This window comes from Dromiciops gliroides, chromosome 5 (genome assembly GCF_019393635.1).
Source record: "Dromiciops gliroides isolate mDroGli1 chromosome 5, mDroGli1.pri, whole genome shotgun sequence".
Lineage (NCBI taxonomy): Eukaryota > Metazoa > Chordata > Mammalia > Microbiotheria > Microbiotheriidae > Dromiciops > Dromiciops gliroides.
This window is the reverse complement of record NC_057865.1, coordinates 125,848,756-125,868,401: the sequence shown is the minus strand read 5'-3', so window position 1 is coordinate 125,868,401 and position 19,646 is coordinate 125,848,756. Positions and strand designations below refer to the sequence as shown.

General features: G+C 37.6%; 1 protein-coding gene across 1 annotated transcript in view; it reads left to right on the top strand.

Moving 5' to 3' along the window:
• PTPRZ1 (protein tyrosine phosphatase receptor type Z1) overlaps positions 1-19,646 on the top strand; it is a 250,813-nt gene that overhangs the window by 108,872 nt on the left and 122,295 nt on the right. Inside the window, 1 exon segment of the mRNA XM_043966245.1 lies at positions 19,141-19,320. Within this exon segment, the coding sequence (XP_043822180.1) occupies positions 19,141-19,320 (180 nt within the window).

The window sequence follows — 19,646 nt, the reverse complement described above, 5'->3', positions numbered from 1 at the left end:
TTTCCCATTTTATATCTGCAAAGCTGGTTGTTTCCTTTTGATCCAAGTGTAGGAATATTATTCCTGTTAAATTGTATCTTGCTAAATTTGGCTGATTATTCTAACCTGTTGAACTCTTTTGGGGTTCTTTTCTTTGTTATACAAAATATTGGCTATCCCTCTGAAGTATGTGCCATTTGGAAATCTGATGAACACTCCATAATTTCTATGATGCTGAATCTTCTCAATGTACCCTTGTGATCAACAGCACAGATTTGAAAAGAGACTGGTCTAAGCATGCATTTTGTGATACAGATATGGAGCATGATACAGCTAACTAGCCCAATCAAAATCAAATTGGATAGAAACTTAATGTTTTGAAAGTATATTAAAGTGATAATTTCTCTTCAAAGAAAAGAAATGACAAGGCACCTTTTGCAGAGGTGGAGGACTATGGGTGTGGAACACTGCATATAATATGTTGGTTGATTTTCCTGAACAGTTTCCTCTCTTAATTCTTTGTTACAAGCAATGGAGGGGGAGAGGAAAAGTTTCCATTGAGAAAGGTAGGTACTGTAAAAACAAAACGTATCAATAAAAATGTGTTAAAGCAATTTTTAAAGGATTAAATTGGATACATCGGCATAATTAGCACTATTAAGCAACAGAATTGAACTGTGAAGTAGAGGCTAAGAAAAATGGTTTGACGTGAGCTAAAGGATATTTAGGTATACTCATGACTGAGAGGTTCACCATAGCATCCTTGCTCTCTTACCCTAAGTAAAGCATAGGTGCTTTCTACACAGTATATAAACCCAGGTTACAGATGGAAAATCATCAATTTTTTCAGATCCTCCCTTCACCAAAAAACCTGCACTAGGGAGTTTAATGTTTTCCTCATGATTCATTAGCAGTTCAGAAGCTTCCAGCCATTGGCAAGGAGAAGAGATGGCCTTGCTCCATGGCCAAAAGCATGCTCTTCTGTAATCATTTGGCAGATTGATTGCCCTCACATTCAATGGAAGTTGTGAATGCAGATTAATAACACATTAAGCCTGAAGAAAAGTATTGCAATTAATTCTTTACTCCAAGGCCTGATACTTTATTGTAAATCTTAAATGTTTGAATACTATTGGCTTCTTTTGCTAAAACCATAAATTGTTGTTGTAATACTAATTATGCAGTTGCTCCAAAGTCAGAATAATTTTCCCTTTTCCCCATTTTTATATTTGTGATGCCCTCCAGCCCCTGCCAAGGGAGGTAGTTTAATAAGAGGAACTTCATATTTTGGTTTCTGATAGTTGTCTTATTATAGAGTCCAAAACTAGGAATTTTGACACCCAGGTAAGCTGCAAGAATTGTTCCCAGAGTGAATAGTTTAAATAATATCTTCAAGTCAATTCTGTAATTAAAGTTGTAAAAATAATACAAGAAGTAATTAAGGGAAAAATCCATTTGAGCAGGAAGGAGAAATAAGTTACTATAACGGTTTCTGTACTTTTAAAGGATTGCATGATTTGAATTTTGGTTCTCTGATCACAACACTGTAGTGGTACATTACTCTGCTGGTATTGTAAACTAGGGTTATGGAGATTAAAAGCTAAATACTTGAAGCTAGAAATTGCTGGCAGAAATCATAGATTTTAGATCTGATAGTAAATCTTGCTTTATAGATGGAAAAATTGACGCGCAAATAAACTAAGTGACTTGCCAGTGGTCAGATAATATGATGGTTACTATTTATAATCTTAAATCCACGTGACTTAGAATATGCTGTGTCCAGGTGGCTGCTGCTGCTGCTGCTTTGTCATTACACTTTTTCCTGTATCTTTGACATTTTAATTTGAAACTCGGGGAGGAAGTATAAAGGAGGGTGAGGGAGCAGGTGAGGTGGGCAGTAAGGGAATGAGCATTTATAAAGCACCTACTATTTTGCAGGCATTGTGGTAACTGCTTTACAAATATTGGCTCATTTGATCCTGAGAGGACCAGTTCCCCCTCCCCACTACCACTCTTACCCTGCTTCCCACTCCCCAGGATGCTTTATCTTCTATTAGGTTGTGAACTCCTTGAGAATAGGGAGGAGTTCCTCTTTTTTTGTATCTGTGTCCTCAGTGCCTGACACATAGTATGCACTTAATAAATGTCGGCCTATCAGTCTATATATTGACTTATCCTTCTATCCATCCATCTATCTATTTCTCTATTTATGTATCCATTCATCCATCTCTATCTATCCATCCATTTTTCTCTATCTACCTATCCATCCATCCATCCATCCATCCATCCATCTTTCTATCTAATCTACCAGTGCTCAAATCCTGGCTCTTCCACTTAATACAGATGTGATCTTGGTGCCACTCACTTCTTAGTCCACAGTCTCCTTATCTGTAAAATGAAGTAGTTGAATTAAGTGATCTCTCAGGTCCTTCCCAGCTCCAGGTCTGTGAGACTTTAAGAAACACCTGGGGGTGGGGGGTGGGGGCAGCTAGATGGCACAGTGGATAAAGCACCGGCCCTGGATTCAGGAGGACCTGAGTTCAAATACAGCCTCAGACACTTGACACTAGCTGTGTGACCCTGGGCAAGTCACTTAACCCTCATTGCCTCACAAAAAAGAAGAAAAAAAAAGAAACACCTGGGACCAGTTTGGGCCTTCCTCTTCAGCAGCAAGGCAGACTGCAGCAATCTATGAGACTGTGAACAACAATTTGTAACCTTTAACCAACTTCACTCTTTCACCAAGGCATGACATTGAGAAAAACACCCTTCCTTTGCTTCAAACTCTGACTATATCTACCTCCACTCCCACTTGACATGTTGGGTTTAGAAGCCAAAAGGAAAGGAGAATAGAAGAATAAATAGGTGGGAGGGATGTTCTATATGTATCACATCTGTGGAAGACCTGAACTAAAACCACCAAAATGGTAATCTTTCCCTCACTTTTTAAAAAATGTTTGAGCATTATTCAAGCCTCCCCTGTAATAATGTCCATCTCTGGTCTTGATTTTTTTCTTTATTCCACAAAAAGCATTCTTACATTGAAATGTGTCATCATTTGCTTCTTAAAGGTAAGTGATTGTATCAGTTATCCCAAGTACTAATTACTTAGGTCTGATTCCATATATAATGACTATAGGTTATTTAACTACACATATAATATTTATGTCAATATTAACATGCTCTATGAATTAAGCAGGATTCTCAGCTTGTGTTTTTTTTTGTTTTCATGTCACAAAATAAATGCTAATGTATTTTTAGTTGATTAAAAGACACTATTTTGCCGATTCAAAACACGTCCTTAAATTTCAGCAGTAGCTTTGGAGTAAGTTGCAGTTCTCTCCCTCATGCTCTTTGTGCTTTGCTATAATAAATAACTTTTCTGGAATGCCATGGTATTAGGTTTTGTTCAGAACAGAAACTTCCAAATTGACAGCTAACCCTACTGACAGCTATGGACCCACTTGGTACGCCAACAGAGATTAACTGCTGTTCTGATAAGGCACAGGCTGAAGAGAAATGAAATCTTAAACAAATAGAGTCAAAAATTGCAAAGGATTGAAGTTGTGCTCCATCTGTAGTGGGTTTATTCAGAGACCATAGGCAAATTGCTTTTACCATTGGAATGATTTGTAAGGCTATTAGAGTGTTAAAATTCTATGATTTTGTGACTGATTTCACTATTCCAAAGTAAAATGGCCAAATCAGCTGTGTAACTGGCTTTATTTTCTTTTGAATTGATAGGACTGGTAAGGTCTGTTGTTGTTCAGTTGTGTCCAACTCTTTTTGACCCCAGAGACCACAATGTCCATAGAGTTTTCTTGCCAAAGAAACTGGAGTGGTTTGCCATTTCCTTCTCCAGTGGATTAAGGCAAACAGAGGTTAAATGACTGGCCCATGCTGACTCCAGGCCCAGTGTTCTATCCACTGAACCACCTAACTTCCAGTCAGGTCTACCCCACAACCAGTTTGTACATGTTGACACACTCTTCATCTGCTTTTCTTCAAAGAAGATAACTTCCCTCTTCGTTTTTCAGCAAAACTGTTTAATGGTTTCTGTTAGGATGGCCCAAAGTCATTGAAAGACTATTACTCAATAACAATTTAGCTTTTAATTTCTCTTTTCTGTCTTCATTAAACATACTTTGTAAGCTATAGCAGCCGCTGCTGTGGGAAAAAAACACAACCAAAAACAGCAAACTTTTTCTAAAATAATTCCTCTTTCAATTCTCCAGTGACTTTAATTCCATTGCTATTTTCCTAAAAAACCTATACTAACTTACCTGTTCTTTACATTCAATTGGAATGAAATGCTAATCATTCCATTCTTTTTTCTTAAGTTACTATAAAAAACTTTAAATTTTTAAAAAAATTATATTTATTTATTATATCCTTATTATTACTTATCTTCTCTGTTGGGGGCATATAAAAGGAAACTTGCATGGGAAAAAGGATACCTTAGATCTAAAAAGGCCCTGGCTTTGTGTCCATTCATTGTGGAATGGCTAAACAAATTGTAATATATGAATGTAATGGAATATTATAGCACTGTGATTGGTTAGTGTGGAAAATACAGAAAAGCATGGGAAGACTTATAAAAACAGATACAGAGGGAAGTAATCAGAACTAGGAACACAATATACACAATTACTAACTATTAGTAAACTAAAAACACTTTTTATGCACTTAATTATGTTTTAAGGACTATGCCAATTGCTGAGGATAAAATGAAAGACAAAAAAAACAGTACTGCCCTCAAGGAATTTATATTCGAATGGGGGAGACACATACACACACACACATATGTACATACATAGATACATACATTATATGCACAGAATAGATGGAAGGTGACCTTTGAAGGAAAAGCTTTAGCAGCTCAGGGGACCAGCTACTACCTCTTGCAAATGATGGTGCTTAAGTGGAGTCTTGAAAGAAGCTAGGGATTCTAAGGAGCAGCAGTGAGGAAGGAGAGCACTCTACTCCAAACATGGGGACATTGCATGCAAAATCACAAAAATGGAAGGTGATGTATTGTGTGTGAGGAATAGCAAGTAGTTCAGTAAGGCCAAGCTATAGATTATGCAGAGAAGCATAAAGTATGAGAATATTGGAAAGGTAGGAATGAGCCAGGTTGTAAAGAGCTTAATATGTAAAACAAAGAATTTTATATTGACAGGAATCATGGTACAATAGAAACAAAAAATGTTTCTGGAAGGGGGCAGCCGGGTGGATAAAGCACCAGCCCTGGATTCAGGAGGACCTGAGTTAAAATCCAGCCTCAGACACTTGACACTTACTAGCTTGTGTGACCCTCGACAAGTCACTTAACTCTCATTGCTCCGCCCAAAAAAATGTTTCTGGAGTCAAAGGATGCTGTTTCAAATTCCATGGTTGCTACTTACTAGATGTATAAATGCAGATAATGTGACTTGTCCAGTTCTAGTTAACTCATTTGTAAAATGAGGCAGTTTTATTAAATGCCTTCTAAGATCCCCTCCATCTCCAAGTTTATGACTAAATTTGATCATGGATGTAACAGGGAATCAGTGAAGTTTATTGAGGAGCAGAGGAAGAGAGTTACATGGGTCAGCCTTATGTTTTAAAATCACTTTGTTAGCTGTGTGGAAGATGGATTGGAATGAGCAGATACTTGAAGCAGGGAGACCAATTAGAAGCCTGTTGAAATAGTCCAGTTGAAAGGTAATGTGAACCTGAATTACTGGTGACTGTGAATGGAGAGAGGAGGATATAAATGAGAGGCATTTTGAAGGGAGAAATTAAAAATTTGTGCACTGTTTTGGATATATGGCATGAGAAAGTGAGGAATCTAGTATGGTTCTGAGGATGAACTTGACAGTAATAGGGAAGTTCAAAAGAGGTATGGATTTGGGGAGAAAGATTTCTATTTTGAACATGTCAAATTTGAAGGTCTTATGGGACATCCAGTTCTAAATGTCCAAAAGGCAATAGGTGATGTAGGACAAGGACATGGGAGAAAGACTTGCTGTTGTTTACAGTCACGTCCAACTCTTCCTGACCCCATTTGGGATTTTCTTGGCAAATATACTACAATGGTTTGCCATTTCCTTCTTCAGTTAACTTTACAAATGAGGAAACCAAGACAAACAGGATTAAGTGCCTTACACAGGGCCACATAGCTAGTAAGTGTCTGAGACCAGATTTGAACTCACAGAGAGGAATCTTCCTGACTGCACGCCCAGTTCTCTATCCACTACACCACCAAGCTACCCTGAGAGAAAGACTAGGGCTAGATGTATAGAACTGGGAATCATCTTTATAGAAGTAATAATTGTTTCTATGGGATCAGATGAAACTACAACAGTATAAATGAGGGAAAAACAAGATTAAAAATAAACATTAGGGGCAGCTAGGTGGTGCAGTGGATAAAGCACCAGCCTTGGATTCAGGAGTACCTGAGTTCAAATCCGGCCTCAGACACTTGACACTTACTAGCTGTGTGACCCTGGGCAAGTCACTTAACCCCCATTGCCCTGCAAAAAAAATAAATAAATAAATAAACATTATAAAATTATAATGACTAAGGTTGGTCTGGAGAAGAGGTGACAAAAAACGACCTTTCTCCCTTCTTAAAGAGGGCAGGGACTATAAGTATGGAATCCTGCATTTGCCAACTCAGTTTATATGTTAGCTTTGCTAAACTGTTAGGTTTTTTTCTTTCTTTTATTCTTTGTTTTAAGGGATGTTTTTATGGGTAGGGCAGGTGGAAAGAAATATTTGGAAATTAAGGGAATATAAAAAGAAAATACGTAAATAAGATAAAAATTTAAGGCCTGTATGAGATCATGTCTAATTTGCTTCAATAGGCCGTTATCAAAATAGTTATAATCCTGTCTAATTCTGCATTTCTACCTCTGTCTTCTCTAGTGTCTTTAATGTGTGTGTACTGCAAACAATATAGATATCATTAATTGCAAAGCCTAGGAAAAACAATCAAGATAGTGTAAAAAGCATTTTTTTTCCTTCATTGGTTTGTTGAGGATTTCTGTTATGGAAAAATTTCCATGTTTCTTTCTCTTATTCTGAATCAATGGCCTTTTAGTTGCCAAGCAGTTGTAATTTGGAGATAGCTGGAAGAAGCAAATGATTTTGAAATCTTACTATTTAAAGTTTCTGAAAATTTACTTTGGATTTCTCCCGGCTGTCTTTGAACATGCTATAATTTTTCTTGTTCAGTGAATAATGAAAGGAAAGACTCATTAAAGAGAATAATGAAAAAGAAAATGAGAGGGCAGAGAGAAAAAAGATAAGAAGGATTTCTCTTTCTTTGTTTTCCCTTACCTACTCCCACTCAGTTAAGCTATTTTTTCCCAAGAACTCAGAAAATCTGTAATATCAACTTTTATCTAATGCTTTCCTTCATGTTCAGTTGTCTTTTGGTTAAACGTTATTTCATTTTGGTGACTAATGGAAAAAAATGTTTTTCTCTAGTATCGGTGGTCACGAAAAAAGGTGTGACAGATAATGTACGGACAACATGAAAACTTGATGGCTGCATGGAGAAATCTTCCATTGTTTTAGTAATTCTGTCACATGCTCCTTTTTATCCTGGGCTACCTCATGAAGACTGTTGTAGGGATCAAATTTGATGATGATTGTGAGAATAAATGAGGGTTTCAGAAGTAATCACTGACTCCATCCTATCTACTACTTCCAGAATCATCTTCATAAAGCTCAGTTCTAATCATGACATTCTTGTCCTTGTACAAATTTATTGTATCCCTATTGCCTACAGAATGAAATTCAAACTCCTTAGCCTGGCATTCAAAAATCACTGTGCCTTGGCTTGTAGTCACCCTTTCTAATGCTACTCTTCTACTAATATAAACTGAAATACTTACCACTACCTGAACACACTCCAGGCTTGTGTGTCCCCCATCCCCCACCCCATGTTTTCCCTCATGATGTTTTGTTCTTCCTGGAATGTTCCTACCCACTCTACTCCACCCTCATTTCTGTCATTCTCTAGCTTAACAGTCTCTTAAAGCCCAGCTCTGATGTCGCCTTCATAAGGCCTTGTCTGACCCTTCCCCTCCACAGCCACAAGTGGTTGTACTATTTTTCACCTCCAAGCCCTTACAGTACTTTATTTTTATCTCTTTTATAGCCTTTATCATAGTATGCCTCATTTTATCGTTTGGGTGCTTTTCCCATGAAATGGTAAACTCCTAGAAGATTCTTATCTTATATCTAGAAAGATGAGCTAAACAAGGTTGAGGGTGGCTGACAGGCCTCCAACCCATAGGTGAGTCAAGGAGATGTCTACCCCAAGCAGGTAAAGACTTCTCCCAGTGGAATAATGGGAACAGTTTGTTCCAGTGGCCGTGTAGGTAGCTGAAGCAATAGCTGTGGAGCACTTAGCACTTGGTCAGACATTGAAGATGTCAAAGTCACCCACTGCAACCCAGGTCATCACTAGCCATCTTGACTTTTGTCTTGCCACTGGACTCTGATGACTCTGGAAGAGAGAGTGAGGCTGGTGACTTTGTGCAACTCTGCCTCACTTAAATCCAATTCACTCACAAGTCAAGACATCACCCCATGATGTCATTTTGAAAACAAAGGGCGAACAACAGTCTATGCCCCTCAGTGTCTACCACATTTAACTGAACCTTGTAGGTACCTAATAAATGTTGGTTTTTTTTTAGTGAATGAATGAAAGTTTCAGCCTATTTTACTATAGCCCTAGCTATAGTGGGATATTTTTATAACTCATACCATACTGTGATCCAGCATAGCTGTCATTTCCTGCTAAAGGTATAAGAAGAACTTGAGAAATCAGATCTTGTACTCTCCAAGGGACCCTGAGTCAAGGAACAAGAAGCAAAGAAACATGCTGTTTCTTGTATTCTGTTTGCCAGCACACATACTGCTTAGTGATTTAGATAAGGATAGGAAAGAATAATAAACCATTTATGCCTGGTGAATTTGCACCCTCCACCCCCATAGTTTCTTGATGATTGGTTGACCAAACCAGTAATAAAAAAAGGACATCAAGGACACAGATGTAGTAGTATCTACCATAACCTCTGGGTCCCAGTCAGACCTGATCTTGGAATTCACTGTGTTAAAGGCCAAGTAAAAAACTAATCAGATCTGGTGTTTAACTTTATGCCTGGCCTACAGACTCAGAGAGTTGTATCCCCTTCTGCTCTAATGATAAAAAAATTAGAAAAATATTATTAGTAATAAACATTTTTTATAAATGAATTAATCATAAGCAAACCAATCCTTACGTGCTAAACAAATAACAATATTCTACCCAGCCCCTGCAACTGCTCCAACACTATCATATCCCAGATTCCTACTGGAAGTATGCATCACTGTAACGATTGGACTGATGCCAAAGAAAAGACGCATGGCCTTGCCCTCAAAGACCTTCCTTTCATGGCGGAGCTTTTCTACAGTAAGTCTCCAGCAGGTGGCGTCATTCCAATCGTTACATCACTCAATCTCTATCTCAGCTCAGTATCTACAGGACTTCTTCACCTTCCTTCCTTTGCCTTCCTCTTGGGTTGTTTCATTTAACCATCTTAACTCAAGGTTATAATATAAATAAACAGGTTATTAGTGTATGGATTAATAAAGCAGAGGCATTAATTACATGTAACATAGACTGTAAATTCTATTTGCTCCTCAGACTTAGCTTCTCCCAAGGCTGATTCCCCTTTGGAAGATGGGTTCCATCTCCCCTCTCTTTATTTACATAGTGCCTCTTGCTTACCTTGTAAAAGACTGAAGTTTTAGGATAAGAAAAATGATTGGTTATGAATCTTCTTTGATGGCCAAGAACATCTGGCCTTTTCTCAGCTATCCTTCACCTTTTTGTAATAATTATCCATGTTGATTAAACCCTCCTCCTTACTAGGTTTCAGTGAATCTGCTCTGTTGCAATATTCTTTCTGCTTGACTGACCAATCATTTTCAGTTCCCTTTGCAGGATTAGCCTCCATATCCTGCCCCCATATTTGGGGGAACCCTAAAACTCTCTCTTGGAACTTCTCCTTTTTCCTCTAGACAACCTCTGAATGATTTCCTGTGGTCCCATGGATTCAACCAGCATCTCAAGTTAGATGACTTCAAAATCTACATAGTCACCTCTTATCACTCTCTTGAGTTGTAGCCCCACAGCTCCAATGGCCTGCTTGAAGTCTCTTCCTGCATGTTCCACTGACATCTCGAACTTAATATGTCCTAAACTGAACTCATTGTCTTTACCTCTAAACCCAGTCCTCCTCCCAGCTTCCTTGTTTCTGATAAAGAAACCACCATTCTTCCAGTCATCCAGCTTCTTGACCTTTGAGTCATCTTTGAGTCTCAATTCTCACTCCATCCTCATATCCAAACAACATATAAATCTTGTTGAATCAAATTTTTCAAAACTATTAGTATTCATCCTTTATTTAATCACACCTTCATCTCTCCCATAGATTTCATTAACCTCCCAAATAGTCTCCTTTCAGGTAATCTTGCCCCTTTTACAATTTGTCTATCATAAAGCTACCACATAGACATTCCCAAAACATAGATCTGACCATATCATTGACCAAAATGCAAATTTGTCAAACACAGAATGAGGAAATGAGTCTGCACCAACCACAGTAGTTCGTTGAGCATATTGGAGAGGTGAGGCTGTCCATTGTCTCTAACTTAAGAGCTGTCAATTAGTCAGTCATAAAGCATTGATTAAGGGTTTCCTATGTGCCAGGTACTGTGCTAAACCTAGGAATGCAAAAAGAAGTAGAAAGAAAGGCAATCCCTGCCCTCAAGGAAATTACATTCTGATGGTAGAAGACAACACATAAAAGGAAGAGGAAAAAATGCTGGTGCTGGAGCATGGTAGAGGAAGCCCAGAGGGAAGCCAGGAGAAGAGCAAGACATGGAGATTCTAGGAAGAATCATCTCATCAAAAGCAGAGGCCTCAAGGGTAGAGACTTAATAATTAATAATAATAATGCCTAGCATTTATATAGTACAACTATATATCAAGTTCTGTGCTAGACTCTTTACAAATGTCGTCCCTTTTGATCCTTGGAGGTAGGTACTTATATTATTCTCATTTTGGAATAGAGGAAACAGGCAAATAGAGGCCATGTGACTTACCCAGGGTCCCACAGCCAGTAAGTGTCTGAGGCCAAATTCAAATTCAGATCCTCCAGACTTCAAGCCAGATGCTCGATCTACAGTGCCACCAATCTCAGAGAGACTTTAGCTGCCTTAGTGAGACAAATCACTTTCAGCTTTTTCTCATTGTTCCTGACCCTGATCCACTCTGTCTCCATTACTTAATTACTACTGTGACCTTGACTTCATTTCTGTGAACAAGAATGACAAATGTTTTAAAAGTCCTTATATGTGTGGTACACTTATTACGTGCAAGGCAGTGTCCTTGGTGTTCACAAAGATTTTTTTTAAAAAATAGTCTGCTCTCAAGGTGTCCACTTTTTACTGGGGGAGATGTTACATGTAATGACAAATATAATAGAAGGTAAGATAAAATGGAAGCAAGAAATAAATCGAACAAAATGCTCTATGAAAATGTGATAAAGAAGAAAACTTTTTTTCATCTCTGGGTGACCAGGAAAGTTTCACAAAACAGTGAATGCCTACAGATGGGGTGATCAAGTTGATGGCAAGCCAACCACTGCTAGGAGTCTAGTTTGTCTGAAATATGTGAATGGGAGTAATGTGAACTTAACTGGAAAAATAGGTTAGAGCCAGATTAAATAGGGCTTTAAATGTCAGGACATGGATTTCTCTAAGTCTTAGTGAGAGTCCCTGTTACCTGTAGTCTCTCAAACTCTCTTATGGCCAACCTATGTAATGGCAACGTATTCTCTGGTTGCTGCCTGAAGGATATGGAGGGGGATGGTTTTCCTCCCTGGGGTTATTCCACTTCTGACTCATAACTATTGTTTCAGCCTCATCTTCCCACACCTAGCCTGAAGGGACTAAGGATTCTGGACTCCTTAGGGTAGATAACCTCACTTTTGAGTCAGATTAGGTAGAATAGGATGTACTACAACAATAATTAATAAAAACTATGCCTTGGATAGCTTTTATTCATATATAATGTCATACTGTCTTTTAAAAATAATGTTGGGGCAGCTAGATGGTGCAGTGGATAAAGCACCGGCCCTGGATTTGGGAGGACCTGAATTCAAATCCAGTCTCAGACACTTAATACTTACTAGCTGTGTGACCCTGGGCAAGTCACTTAACCCTCATTGCCCTGAAGCAATAAAGAAATAAATGAATAAACAAACAAATAAATAATGTCACTAGAGCAAATAAAGATGATATATTTATCTTGTGGTGTGTATGCTTTTTAAAGATGTCTATAACAAAATCTTTTCAACATGGAAAACTCTTGCTACAATACATGACCTCCACCTTTCTCAACCTCTGCCACACAAACGGATGAATGTACCCATGATCTGCCCATCCTCTATAACTGTTATGCCTTCCTGATTTAGTATTCTGGAATTCCTTTCTCTGATAATTTCCTATTCTTCTCTCTCTCCTAATTAGTCACTCTTCCTAGATTTATCCTTCCTCCCCTCCATAATCTTTGGCCATGGGCCTCTTTCTCTTTGGACTCACTTTCCTTCATTCAAGTTTTGCCCATACTTGAATAATTCACCTTTATGTTACTACCCTCTCCCCTTGCATCTCTACCCCATACACCACCTGCTTTGTCAAAATGATGTTCATGCCCCGCTGCATACCGACCCTGGGTTGTCACTCTCACACCTGTCAAATGGGGATAATACCTGTAGTACTTATCACACAGAATTGCTGTATAATTTATGTAGGGCATGCAGCAAACCTTGAATTGCTATATCATTATCAGTTATCATCATCATCATTATCCATTCTCTCTGCTTCTGCCTATGTACTACTGAAATCTGCTAGAATTAGTCACATAAATGTACTGGAGGGGGCCTACCAGGTCCAGCTACAGATTTCTGCTAACTATTCTCAACTGGACCTTCTCTTGCCGCACAGAAATCTTTTTAATTCTTCTACTATTATCTCTCTCTTTCTGTCTCACTTCCTGCAGGAGCTATCACAGATTTTCCCTTCTGTTGTTAAGCCTCATACAACAACCCAACCTTCTACCTTCCCTCTCAGCAAAAGACCCCTCATCCACTCACACACACTTTATTGAGAAAGTGAAGACCGTTCTTTGAGTCTACTCTTCTTCCCTTTTCTACAACTCAAAACACTATATTTTTCTCCTTCTTTCTCTGAGAAGGAGGGGGTTTCTTTTTGTCTCTGCCAAGGCCAATCCATCTATTTATGCCCTTGATCCCATATCCTCCCATCTACTCCAGAAATTTGATTTGCCTTTTCAATCCTCTCTCTCTCTCTCTCTCTCTCTCTCTCTCTCTCTCTCTCTCTCTCTCTCTCTCTCTCTCTCTCCCTCTCCCTCTCCCTCTCCCTCTCCCTCTCCCTCTCCCTCCCTCCCTCCCTCCCTCTCTCTGTCTCTGTCTTTCATTTTTCTCATTAGTTGGTTCTTAACTAGTAACATTTTCTCTGCTGACTCCAGACATGCCCGAGTCTGCCCTGTCCTTTATAACGCCTTCACTTTTCATACTCTTTGATGTGGCAATACCACTACTAGGCCCATAAGTACAATCATATCTATATTTACAATCAGCACTGTAGTAGCAAAGGACTGAAAACTAAAGAGATGTCTATCAACTGAGACTGGCTGAATAATTTATGGCATATGAAGGTACATTTTTATGCCATAAGATGATGAAGTGGATAGCACCTGAGATTTATTTGAACTGATGCACAATGAAGTGAGCAGAATCGGAATTATTTTAATAATAGTAACAGCACCAGAAAAGCAAAACAAATTTAAAGGCCTTAAGAAGACTAACCAGTGTAATGGACAACCACAATTCCAGAGACTAGTGAAGTAGAGATGCGAAAGAATCAGATCGCATACTGAGACATATTTTTTTGGTTATGGACAATGCTGGAATTTGTTTTGCTCAACTATACATATTGTTAACAAAGGTTTGCTTTATTTTTTACTTTCTTCAAAGTGTGGAGAGAATTAAAGAAAGAGAAAATTGACATTTCTTAATTGAAAAATTATTTAATTAAAAAGACTTCATTTGATCCTGTCATCTCCTCAAACTCTATATCCCCTCTTTCACAACCAAGCTCTAGAAAAATCCATTTAGACTTGCAACCTCTATTTTCTCACTTCCCAACTGCTTGCAGCTTACTTCTGACCCCACTTCCTGAGTTAAAAAGGTCTTTCCAAAAAACATGAATTAAATTAAATTAGATATAATTGAGAAAACATTTATTAGGTGTTGACTATGCCCAAGACATTTCACCAGACTTTACTGGGTGAGGGGAATGCCCTAAGCAACTTCAAAACCCACAGTAATTTGTTATCTGTTGTTAGATCTGGAACAATGTATATACTTAAAACTAAATTTATACCTCTTACCTATCTGCATCCAAAATAAAATCTGGCATTAGGAAGCTCCTTAGTGTGTTCCTCTATAAACATGAGGGCTGGCAGAAAAGTCATTACCTCCCTACCCCCACCCCTCATGTCAACCCTACTTTAAGCTTCTTTTCATCCTTGAGCACATCTTGAACATTTGGGTTATGAAGAAATTTTGCTGATCCTCTAAACTGACTTACTGCCTTTGGTGTATTTTTTAAAGTTCTTATTGTTTGCACGTCCATGTTTTGACAACATTTTCTCCCAATTTGTGCCAAACCTGCTGGATTTTATGTCTCATGGATTTGAAAGGGACTTCTAAGGTCTTTCAGGTCAAAGCTATACCTGAACTGGAGTCCTGTCCCTGATAAGTGGCCATTTAATCTTTATTTGAAGCTACCTCGGTTAATGGAGAGAATCTACTACCTCCCAAGGCATTAGGCTTTTCATTTTGGGGTAGTTCTAATTAAGAATTTTTTCTCATGTATTTTACTGAAATCATCCTCTGAAGATTTCTACCCACTGTTACTAATTCTGCCTTTAGGTGGCAGGCAGGGCATATCTAATCCATTTTGCTGAATGACAGCCCTTCACATAGTAAAATAGAAGTTTTATCTCCTAAAGTCTTTTAATTCTCTGTTGTTGTTGTTGTTGTTGTTGTTGTTGTTGTTGTTGTTGTTGTTGAGTTATTTCAGTATCTTTGTGACTACATTCGAGGTTTTCTTGGCAAAGATACTAGAGTGGTTTACTATTTCCTTCACCAGCTCATTTTATGGATGAAGAACCTGAGGTAGAATTAAATGATTTGCCTAGGGTCACACAGCTAGTGCATGTCTGAGTCTGGATTTGAACTCATGGAAGATGAGTCTTCCTGACTCCAGACCTGGTGCTCTGTCTACTTATAAATTCATAGGACATAGGCCTAGAGTGCAACTTACACACTATTTAATCCAGCATTTATTTTGTAGATAAACCTGCCTGTGGTACAGCCTTCCTAGCTTGTCTTGGTCTGATCATCCACAGTTGGACACACTGTACATTGACTCCAACAGAGTGATGTCATATTGGTCCTCTTCAATTATGAAGAACAACAATCCGTTCCAAAGAGTTTAAGTAACTTACCCTAGGTCGTTCAGGGAGTTAGTAGCAGAGCTGAGATTCAAACCAAAGACTTTTGATTCTAAATCCACTGTTATATCCATTACATTATGGCAACTTCCAAGTTCCTCCATTGTCTCAAGATATTGAACCCATTGCCATTTTGCTTGCTGTCCTGGATATTTTTTAGTTTGCAGGTATCCTTCCTAAAATATGGTACCCATAATATATTTCCTCATATCTCATCTGACCAGCATCACCATAGCTTCTCTCTTTCTGGATGCCCTCACTCTGTTAATACAGCCTAGACTCACACTAGCATCTTTTTGGTCTCCATAGCACACTGTTAACTCATACTGTGCTTGTACTTCATTGAAAACCCCAGGTATTTTTTCACACAAACTCTTATCTATTAATATTGCTCCAGCCTCCTAGAATAAAATCTAACAGTTGGTTTTATGAACCAACATATGGGAGTTTTCATTTGTCTCTATTAATGTTTGTCTTATTAGAGTCAACTAATGAGAATCTTCTTTCATGAGATCATTTGGGGGGGGGCATTGAGGGTTAAGTGACTTGCCCAAGGTCACACAGCTAGTAAGTGTCAAGTGTCTGAGGCTGGATTTGAACTCAGGCCCTCCTGAATTCAGAGCAAATGCTTTATCCACTGCACCCCCAACTGCCTCTTCATGAGATCTTTTAATCCTGACTTGATCAGTCAACATATTAGTTATCCATCCAAGCATTTTGTCATTTAAACTTTTGTTGTTCAGGGTATCAGTGCCCTGATTCAAGGTTCAATTTTTTAAAAATGATTATTAGGATAGAACCAAGGACAAATCCATAGAGAACTGCATTAGAAATGTTTCCCTAAATTGTCATCATTCTATAAATGACTACTCTTTAGGAAAATGTCAATGCCCTACCAATCATATTTTATTGATTTCTATTATCAAACAAAATGATGATGGGATATGATTCCATTCAGTCTACTCCTAACTTTATTGTCTTCTAATCCACAGAGTTCCATCTTGTTTCCCTCGTTGTAACACTTTCCCATTTGAAAAATATTTTTTCGTTTGCTTTCACTATGCAAACTAGAGATTTAAAATTAACCTAAAACATACCAAATTCTGTTATCTAGCAGGGCATATTCTAACGATATGCTTTGTAATAATAGCAATGTGAATTGTAATTCTCAATCAGTGCAAACAATGAAGATACAGCCACTTGGAAATTCTCATGAGTTTCCATTGTGTTTCAAATGGCAGATGAACCCACAAACTGAAGCTTGGCTGGATTATTCAGTAATGTAATAATTTGGTCACAAATAGGCAACTCTTTTGAAAGTGTTTGCAGTTCAAAATAGGATGACAATTCCAATTGCTCAACAATCCAGTTGCAACAGAGATCTTTGTTCTGTTATGCAGTTAGTTTCCTTTGTGATTCATTATCTCACATTTAATTTCTGGTAATTGTAAAATTGTGAAATAAAAAGGTATTACTTTTTAACTGCTCTTTCTTTGTTACACGGCCTGCAGTGGCAGATAGCCTGATCTCTGAAAGTTTTCTAATTAGTGTTTATATTTTTATGCAATATGACTAGAGGCTTCCTTTTTTGTTGTTGTTTCTTTGTGGTGGCATCAGTGGGTAGCTCCTTCATTTTTATTTCTTCCTGAGCTTTCTAGAATTCATGGAACCATGCTAAGATTTGTAAGTCTTCAAAGGGGCCTTGTCAATTAGGCCTAAAGTCTGTGTTTTTCTTGCATTCAAATTAGGATGGCAAGAAGTGGACCGTGTCTCCTGTTGACAGGAGCATAAATCAGTATATTACTACAGATATTTTTATAGCTATCCACCAGAGGCAGAAATGTTAATTTTTGCATTTTTAACATACTGTCCTTAAATACTGTCTGGTATTAAAGAAAAGCCCTGAAGTAATTTATTAGTGTACAAACTGGCTAGGTCACTAACATATACCAAGAAGATGGCATTTAAAAGTTTAGCAGGTTCATAACTCTTCCCCCCCAGTCCCAGTCATTTCCTACCTGTCATATTTTTGACCACTTCACAGTTAGCCATTTCAGATATATACTGTCCTTTACTCTTAAATCACTAGATCCACTGACTTTCTCCCTATTTCTGCCCCTTTAATTCCCAGCCCTGTATTACCCACACCATCTTCCTTCTCCTTTCTTACTTCCAAGTGCTCAGAAAAGAAGTCATGAAATTAAGCTGGCTAGGTCTTCCACAAATTTATGCCACCTGGGTCCTCACTGTTGCATAGCAAGCAACCTTTTAATTCATCTCTTACTTATTTTTTATAACATTCTTCTCTAGCAGCTGTTTTAAAACCTTCTCTCAAGTCTACCAACTCTATCACTCTTTCACTGTCTCTCAGCAGAGGGCTTTGCTCACTGTCCACTTTACAGAGAAGATAGAGATCTTCCAAAATGCCCTCTCTGCCCCTTCCCCTATATCTTTTCAGTCTCCAAGGATGAGGTAGCCTCTCTCTCTGCCAAAGCTATCCCTGCCTGGCCAGTTTTGTCTTGATCCCACCCTCTCCCCTGGGATTTTGCTCTAGTTATCCTTAGCTCTCTAAAACCTTAAGTCTTTCTGTCTCTGATGGCTTATATGTCAATGGTATATATCAATGTACACCTGTTTATTTATGTCTCTCGTATTAGAATGTCAATTCCTTGAGGACAGGGACTTTTTTTGTTTGCTGTAGTACCTATTCTAGATGTTATTGTGAGACTCAAATAAGATAATATATTAAGTGTCCTAGAGTCCTTAAAGCAAAATATGTCAATCATAATGATTAGTCTAAATTATATTTGTGTATTGCATATACTTTCTTTTTTAAAAAATTTATATTTAATTTTAAATTTATGGAATAAAACAAACATTTCTATGACAGTGTAATTAAAAAGGTAATTACACATTAAACTGCAAATGATATACAACTTGCTATTCCTTTTAAATATATAATAAAGTTATATAATTTTTTTTTACTTCCCCCCACCCTAGAAATGGCTACCATTAGACACAAATATCTGTGTATATATTTATAGATAATGTATATTCATATGCATTGCATATTTTATACTTGAATATATGTGTATTTATATGTATTTTACATATAGGTATATATACATATATATGTAAAATCATTCTTAGTTCTCAGTTCATCTCATTCTTTCTCTGGACCCAAGTAGCATCTTCCTTCATATGTCCCCTTTGTAGTTAATTTGGGTATTTTATTAGTCAAAATGAATTATTCACTCAAAATTGTTTTTAAAACAATATTATTGTTACTATATACAATATTCTCTTGGTTCTGCTCAAATGAGTACAGTTGTAAAAATCCTAAAATATTTCATAAATTTTCAGATCAACATTAAGAACTCCATATCTTCTATGTGTAGCTAGGGTTAATTTTTTGTTTTGTTTAATTTTACGAAATGCTCCTTCTATTTTATAAAGTATGAATTTAAATTTGGGTAATATTTTAATCAACGACTTCTTATAATGTTCTCTCCTAGGAACACTGAACCAAAAGAACTGGGGAAAGAAATATCCAGCATGCAACGGTCCCAAACAATCCCCTATTAATATTGATGAAGATCTTACTCAAGTCAATGTGAATCTTAAGAAACTTAACTTTCAAGGCTGGGATAAAGCATCTTTGGGAGACACATTCATTCATAACACTGGAAAAACAGGTAAAATGCCTTAAGGTGCTTGCTCCTTTCTGCATTGTTTTATGGGACAGAAAAATATTTAGGTCATCTTATTTTCTTCTTTCTGGCTATCATCATAACAGCTAGGAAGTGATGGGTGGGAACAGCCACTCCTGGACAAGACCTGAAATATAGATAGCACATGAAAATGTAGTGCACAGAATAAAATAACTAAAGTTATCACATCATTAATGTCATCCAGCAATGTGCAGTTATTGAAGATAAATAATAATTTCAGCATCTACCCAGTGAGGACAGTAATGATGGCTATGAAAAAGAATGCAATCGAAATAACATGATAACAAAAT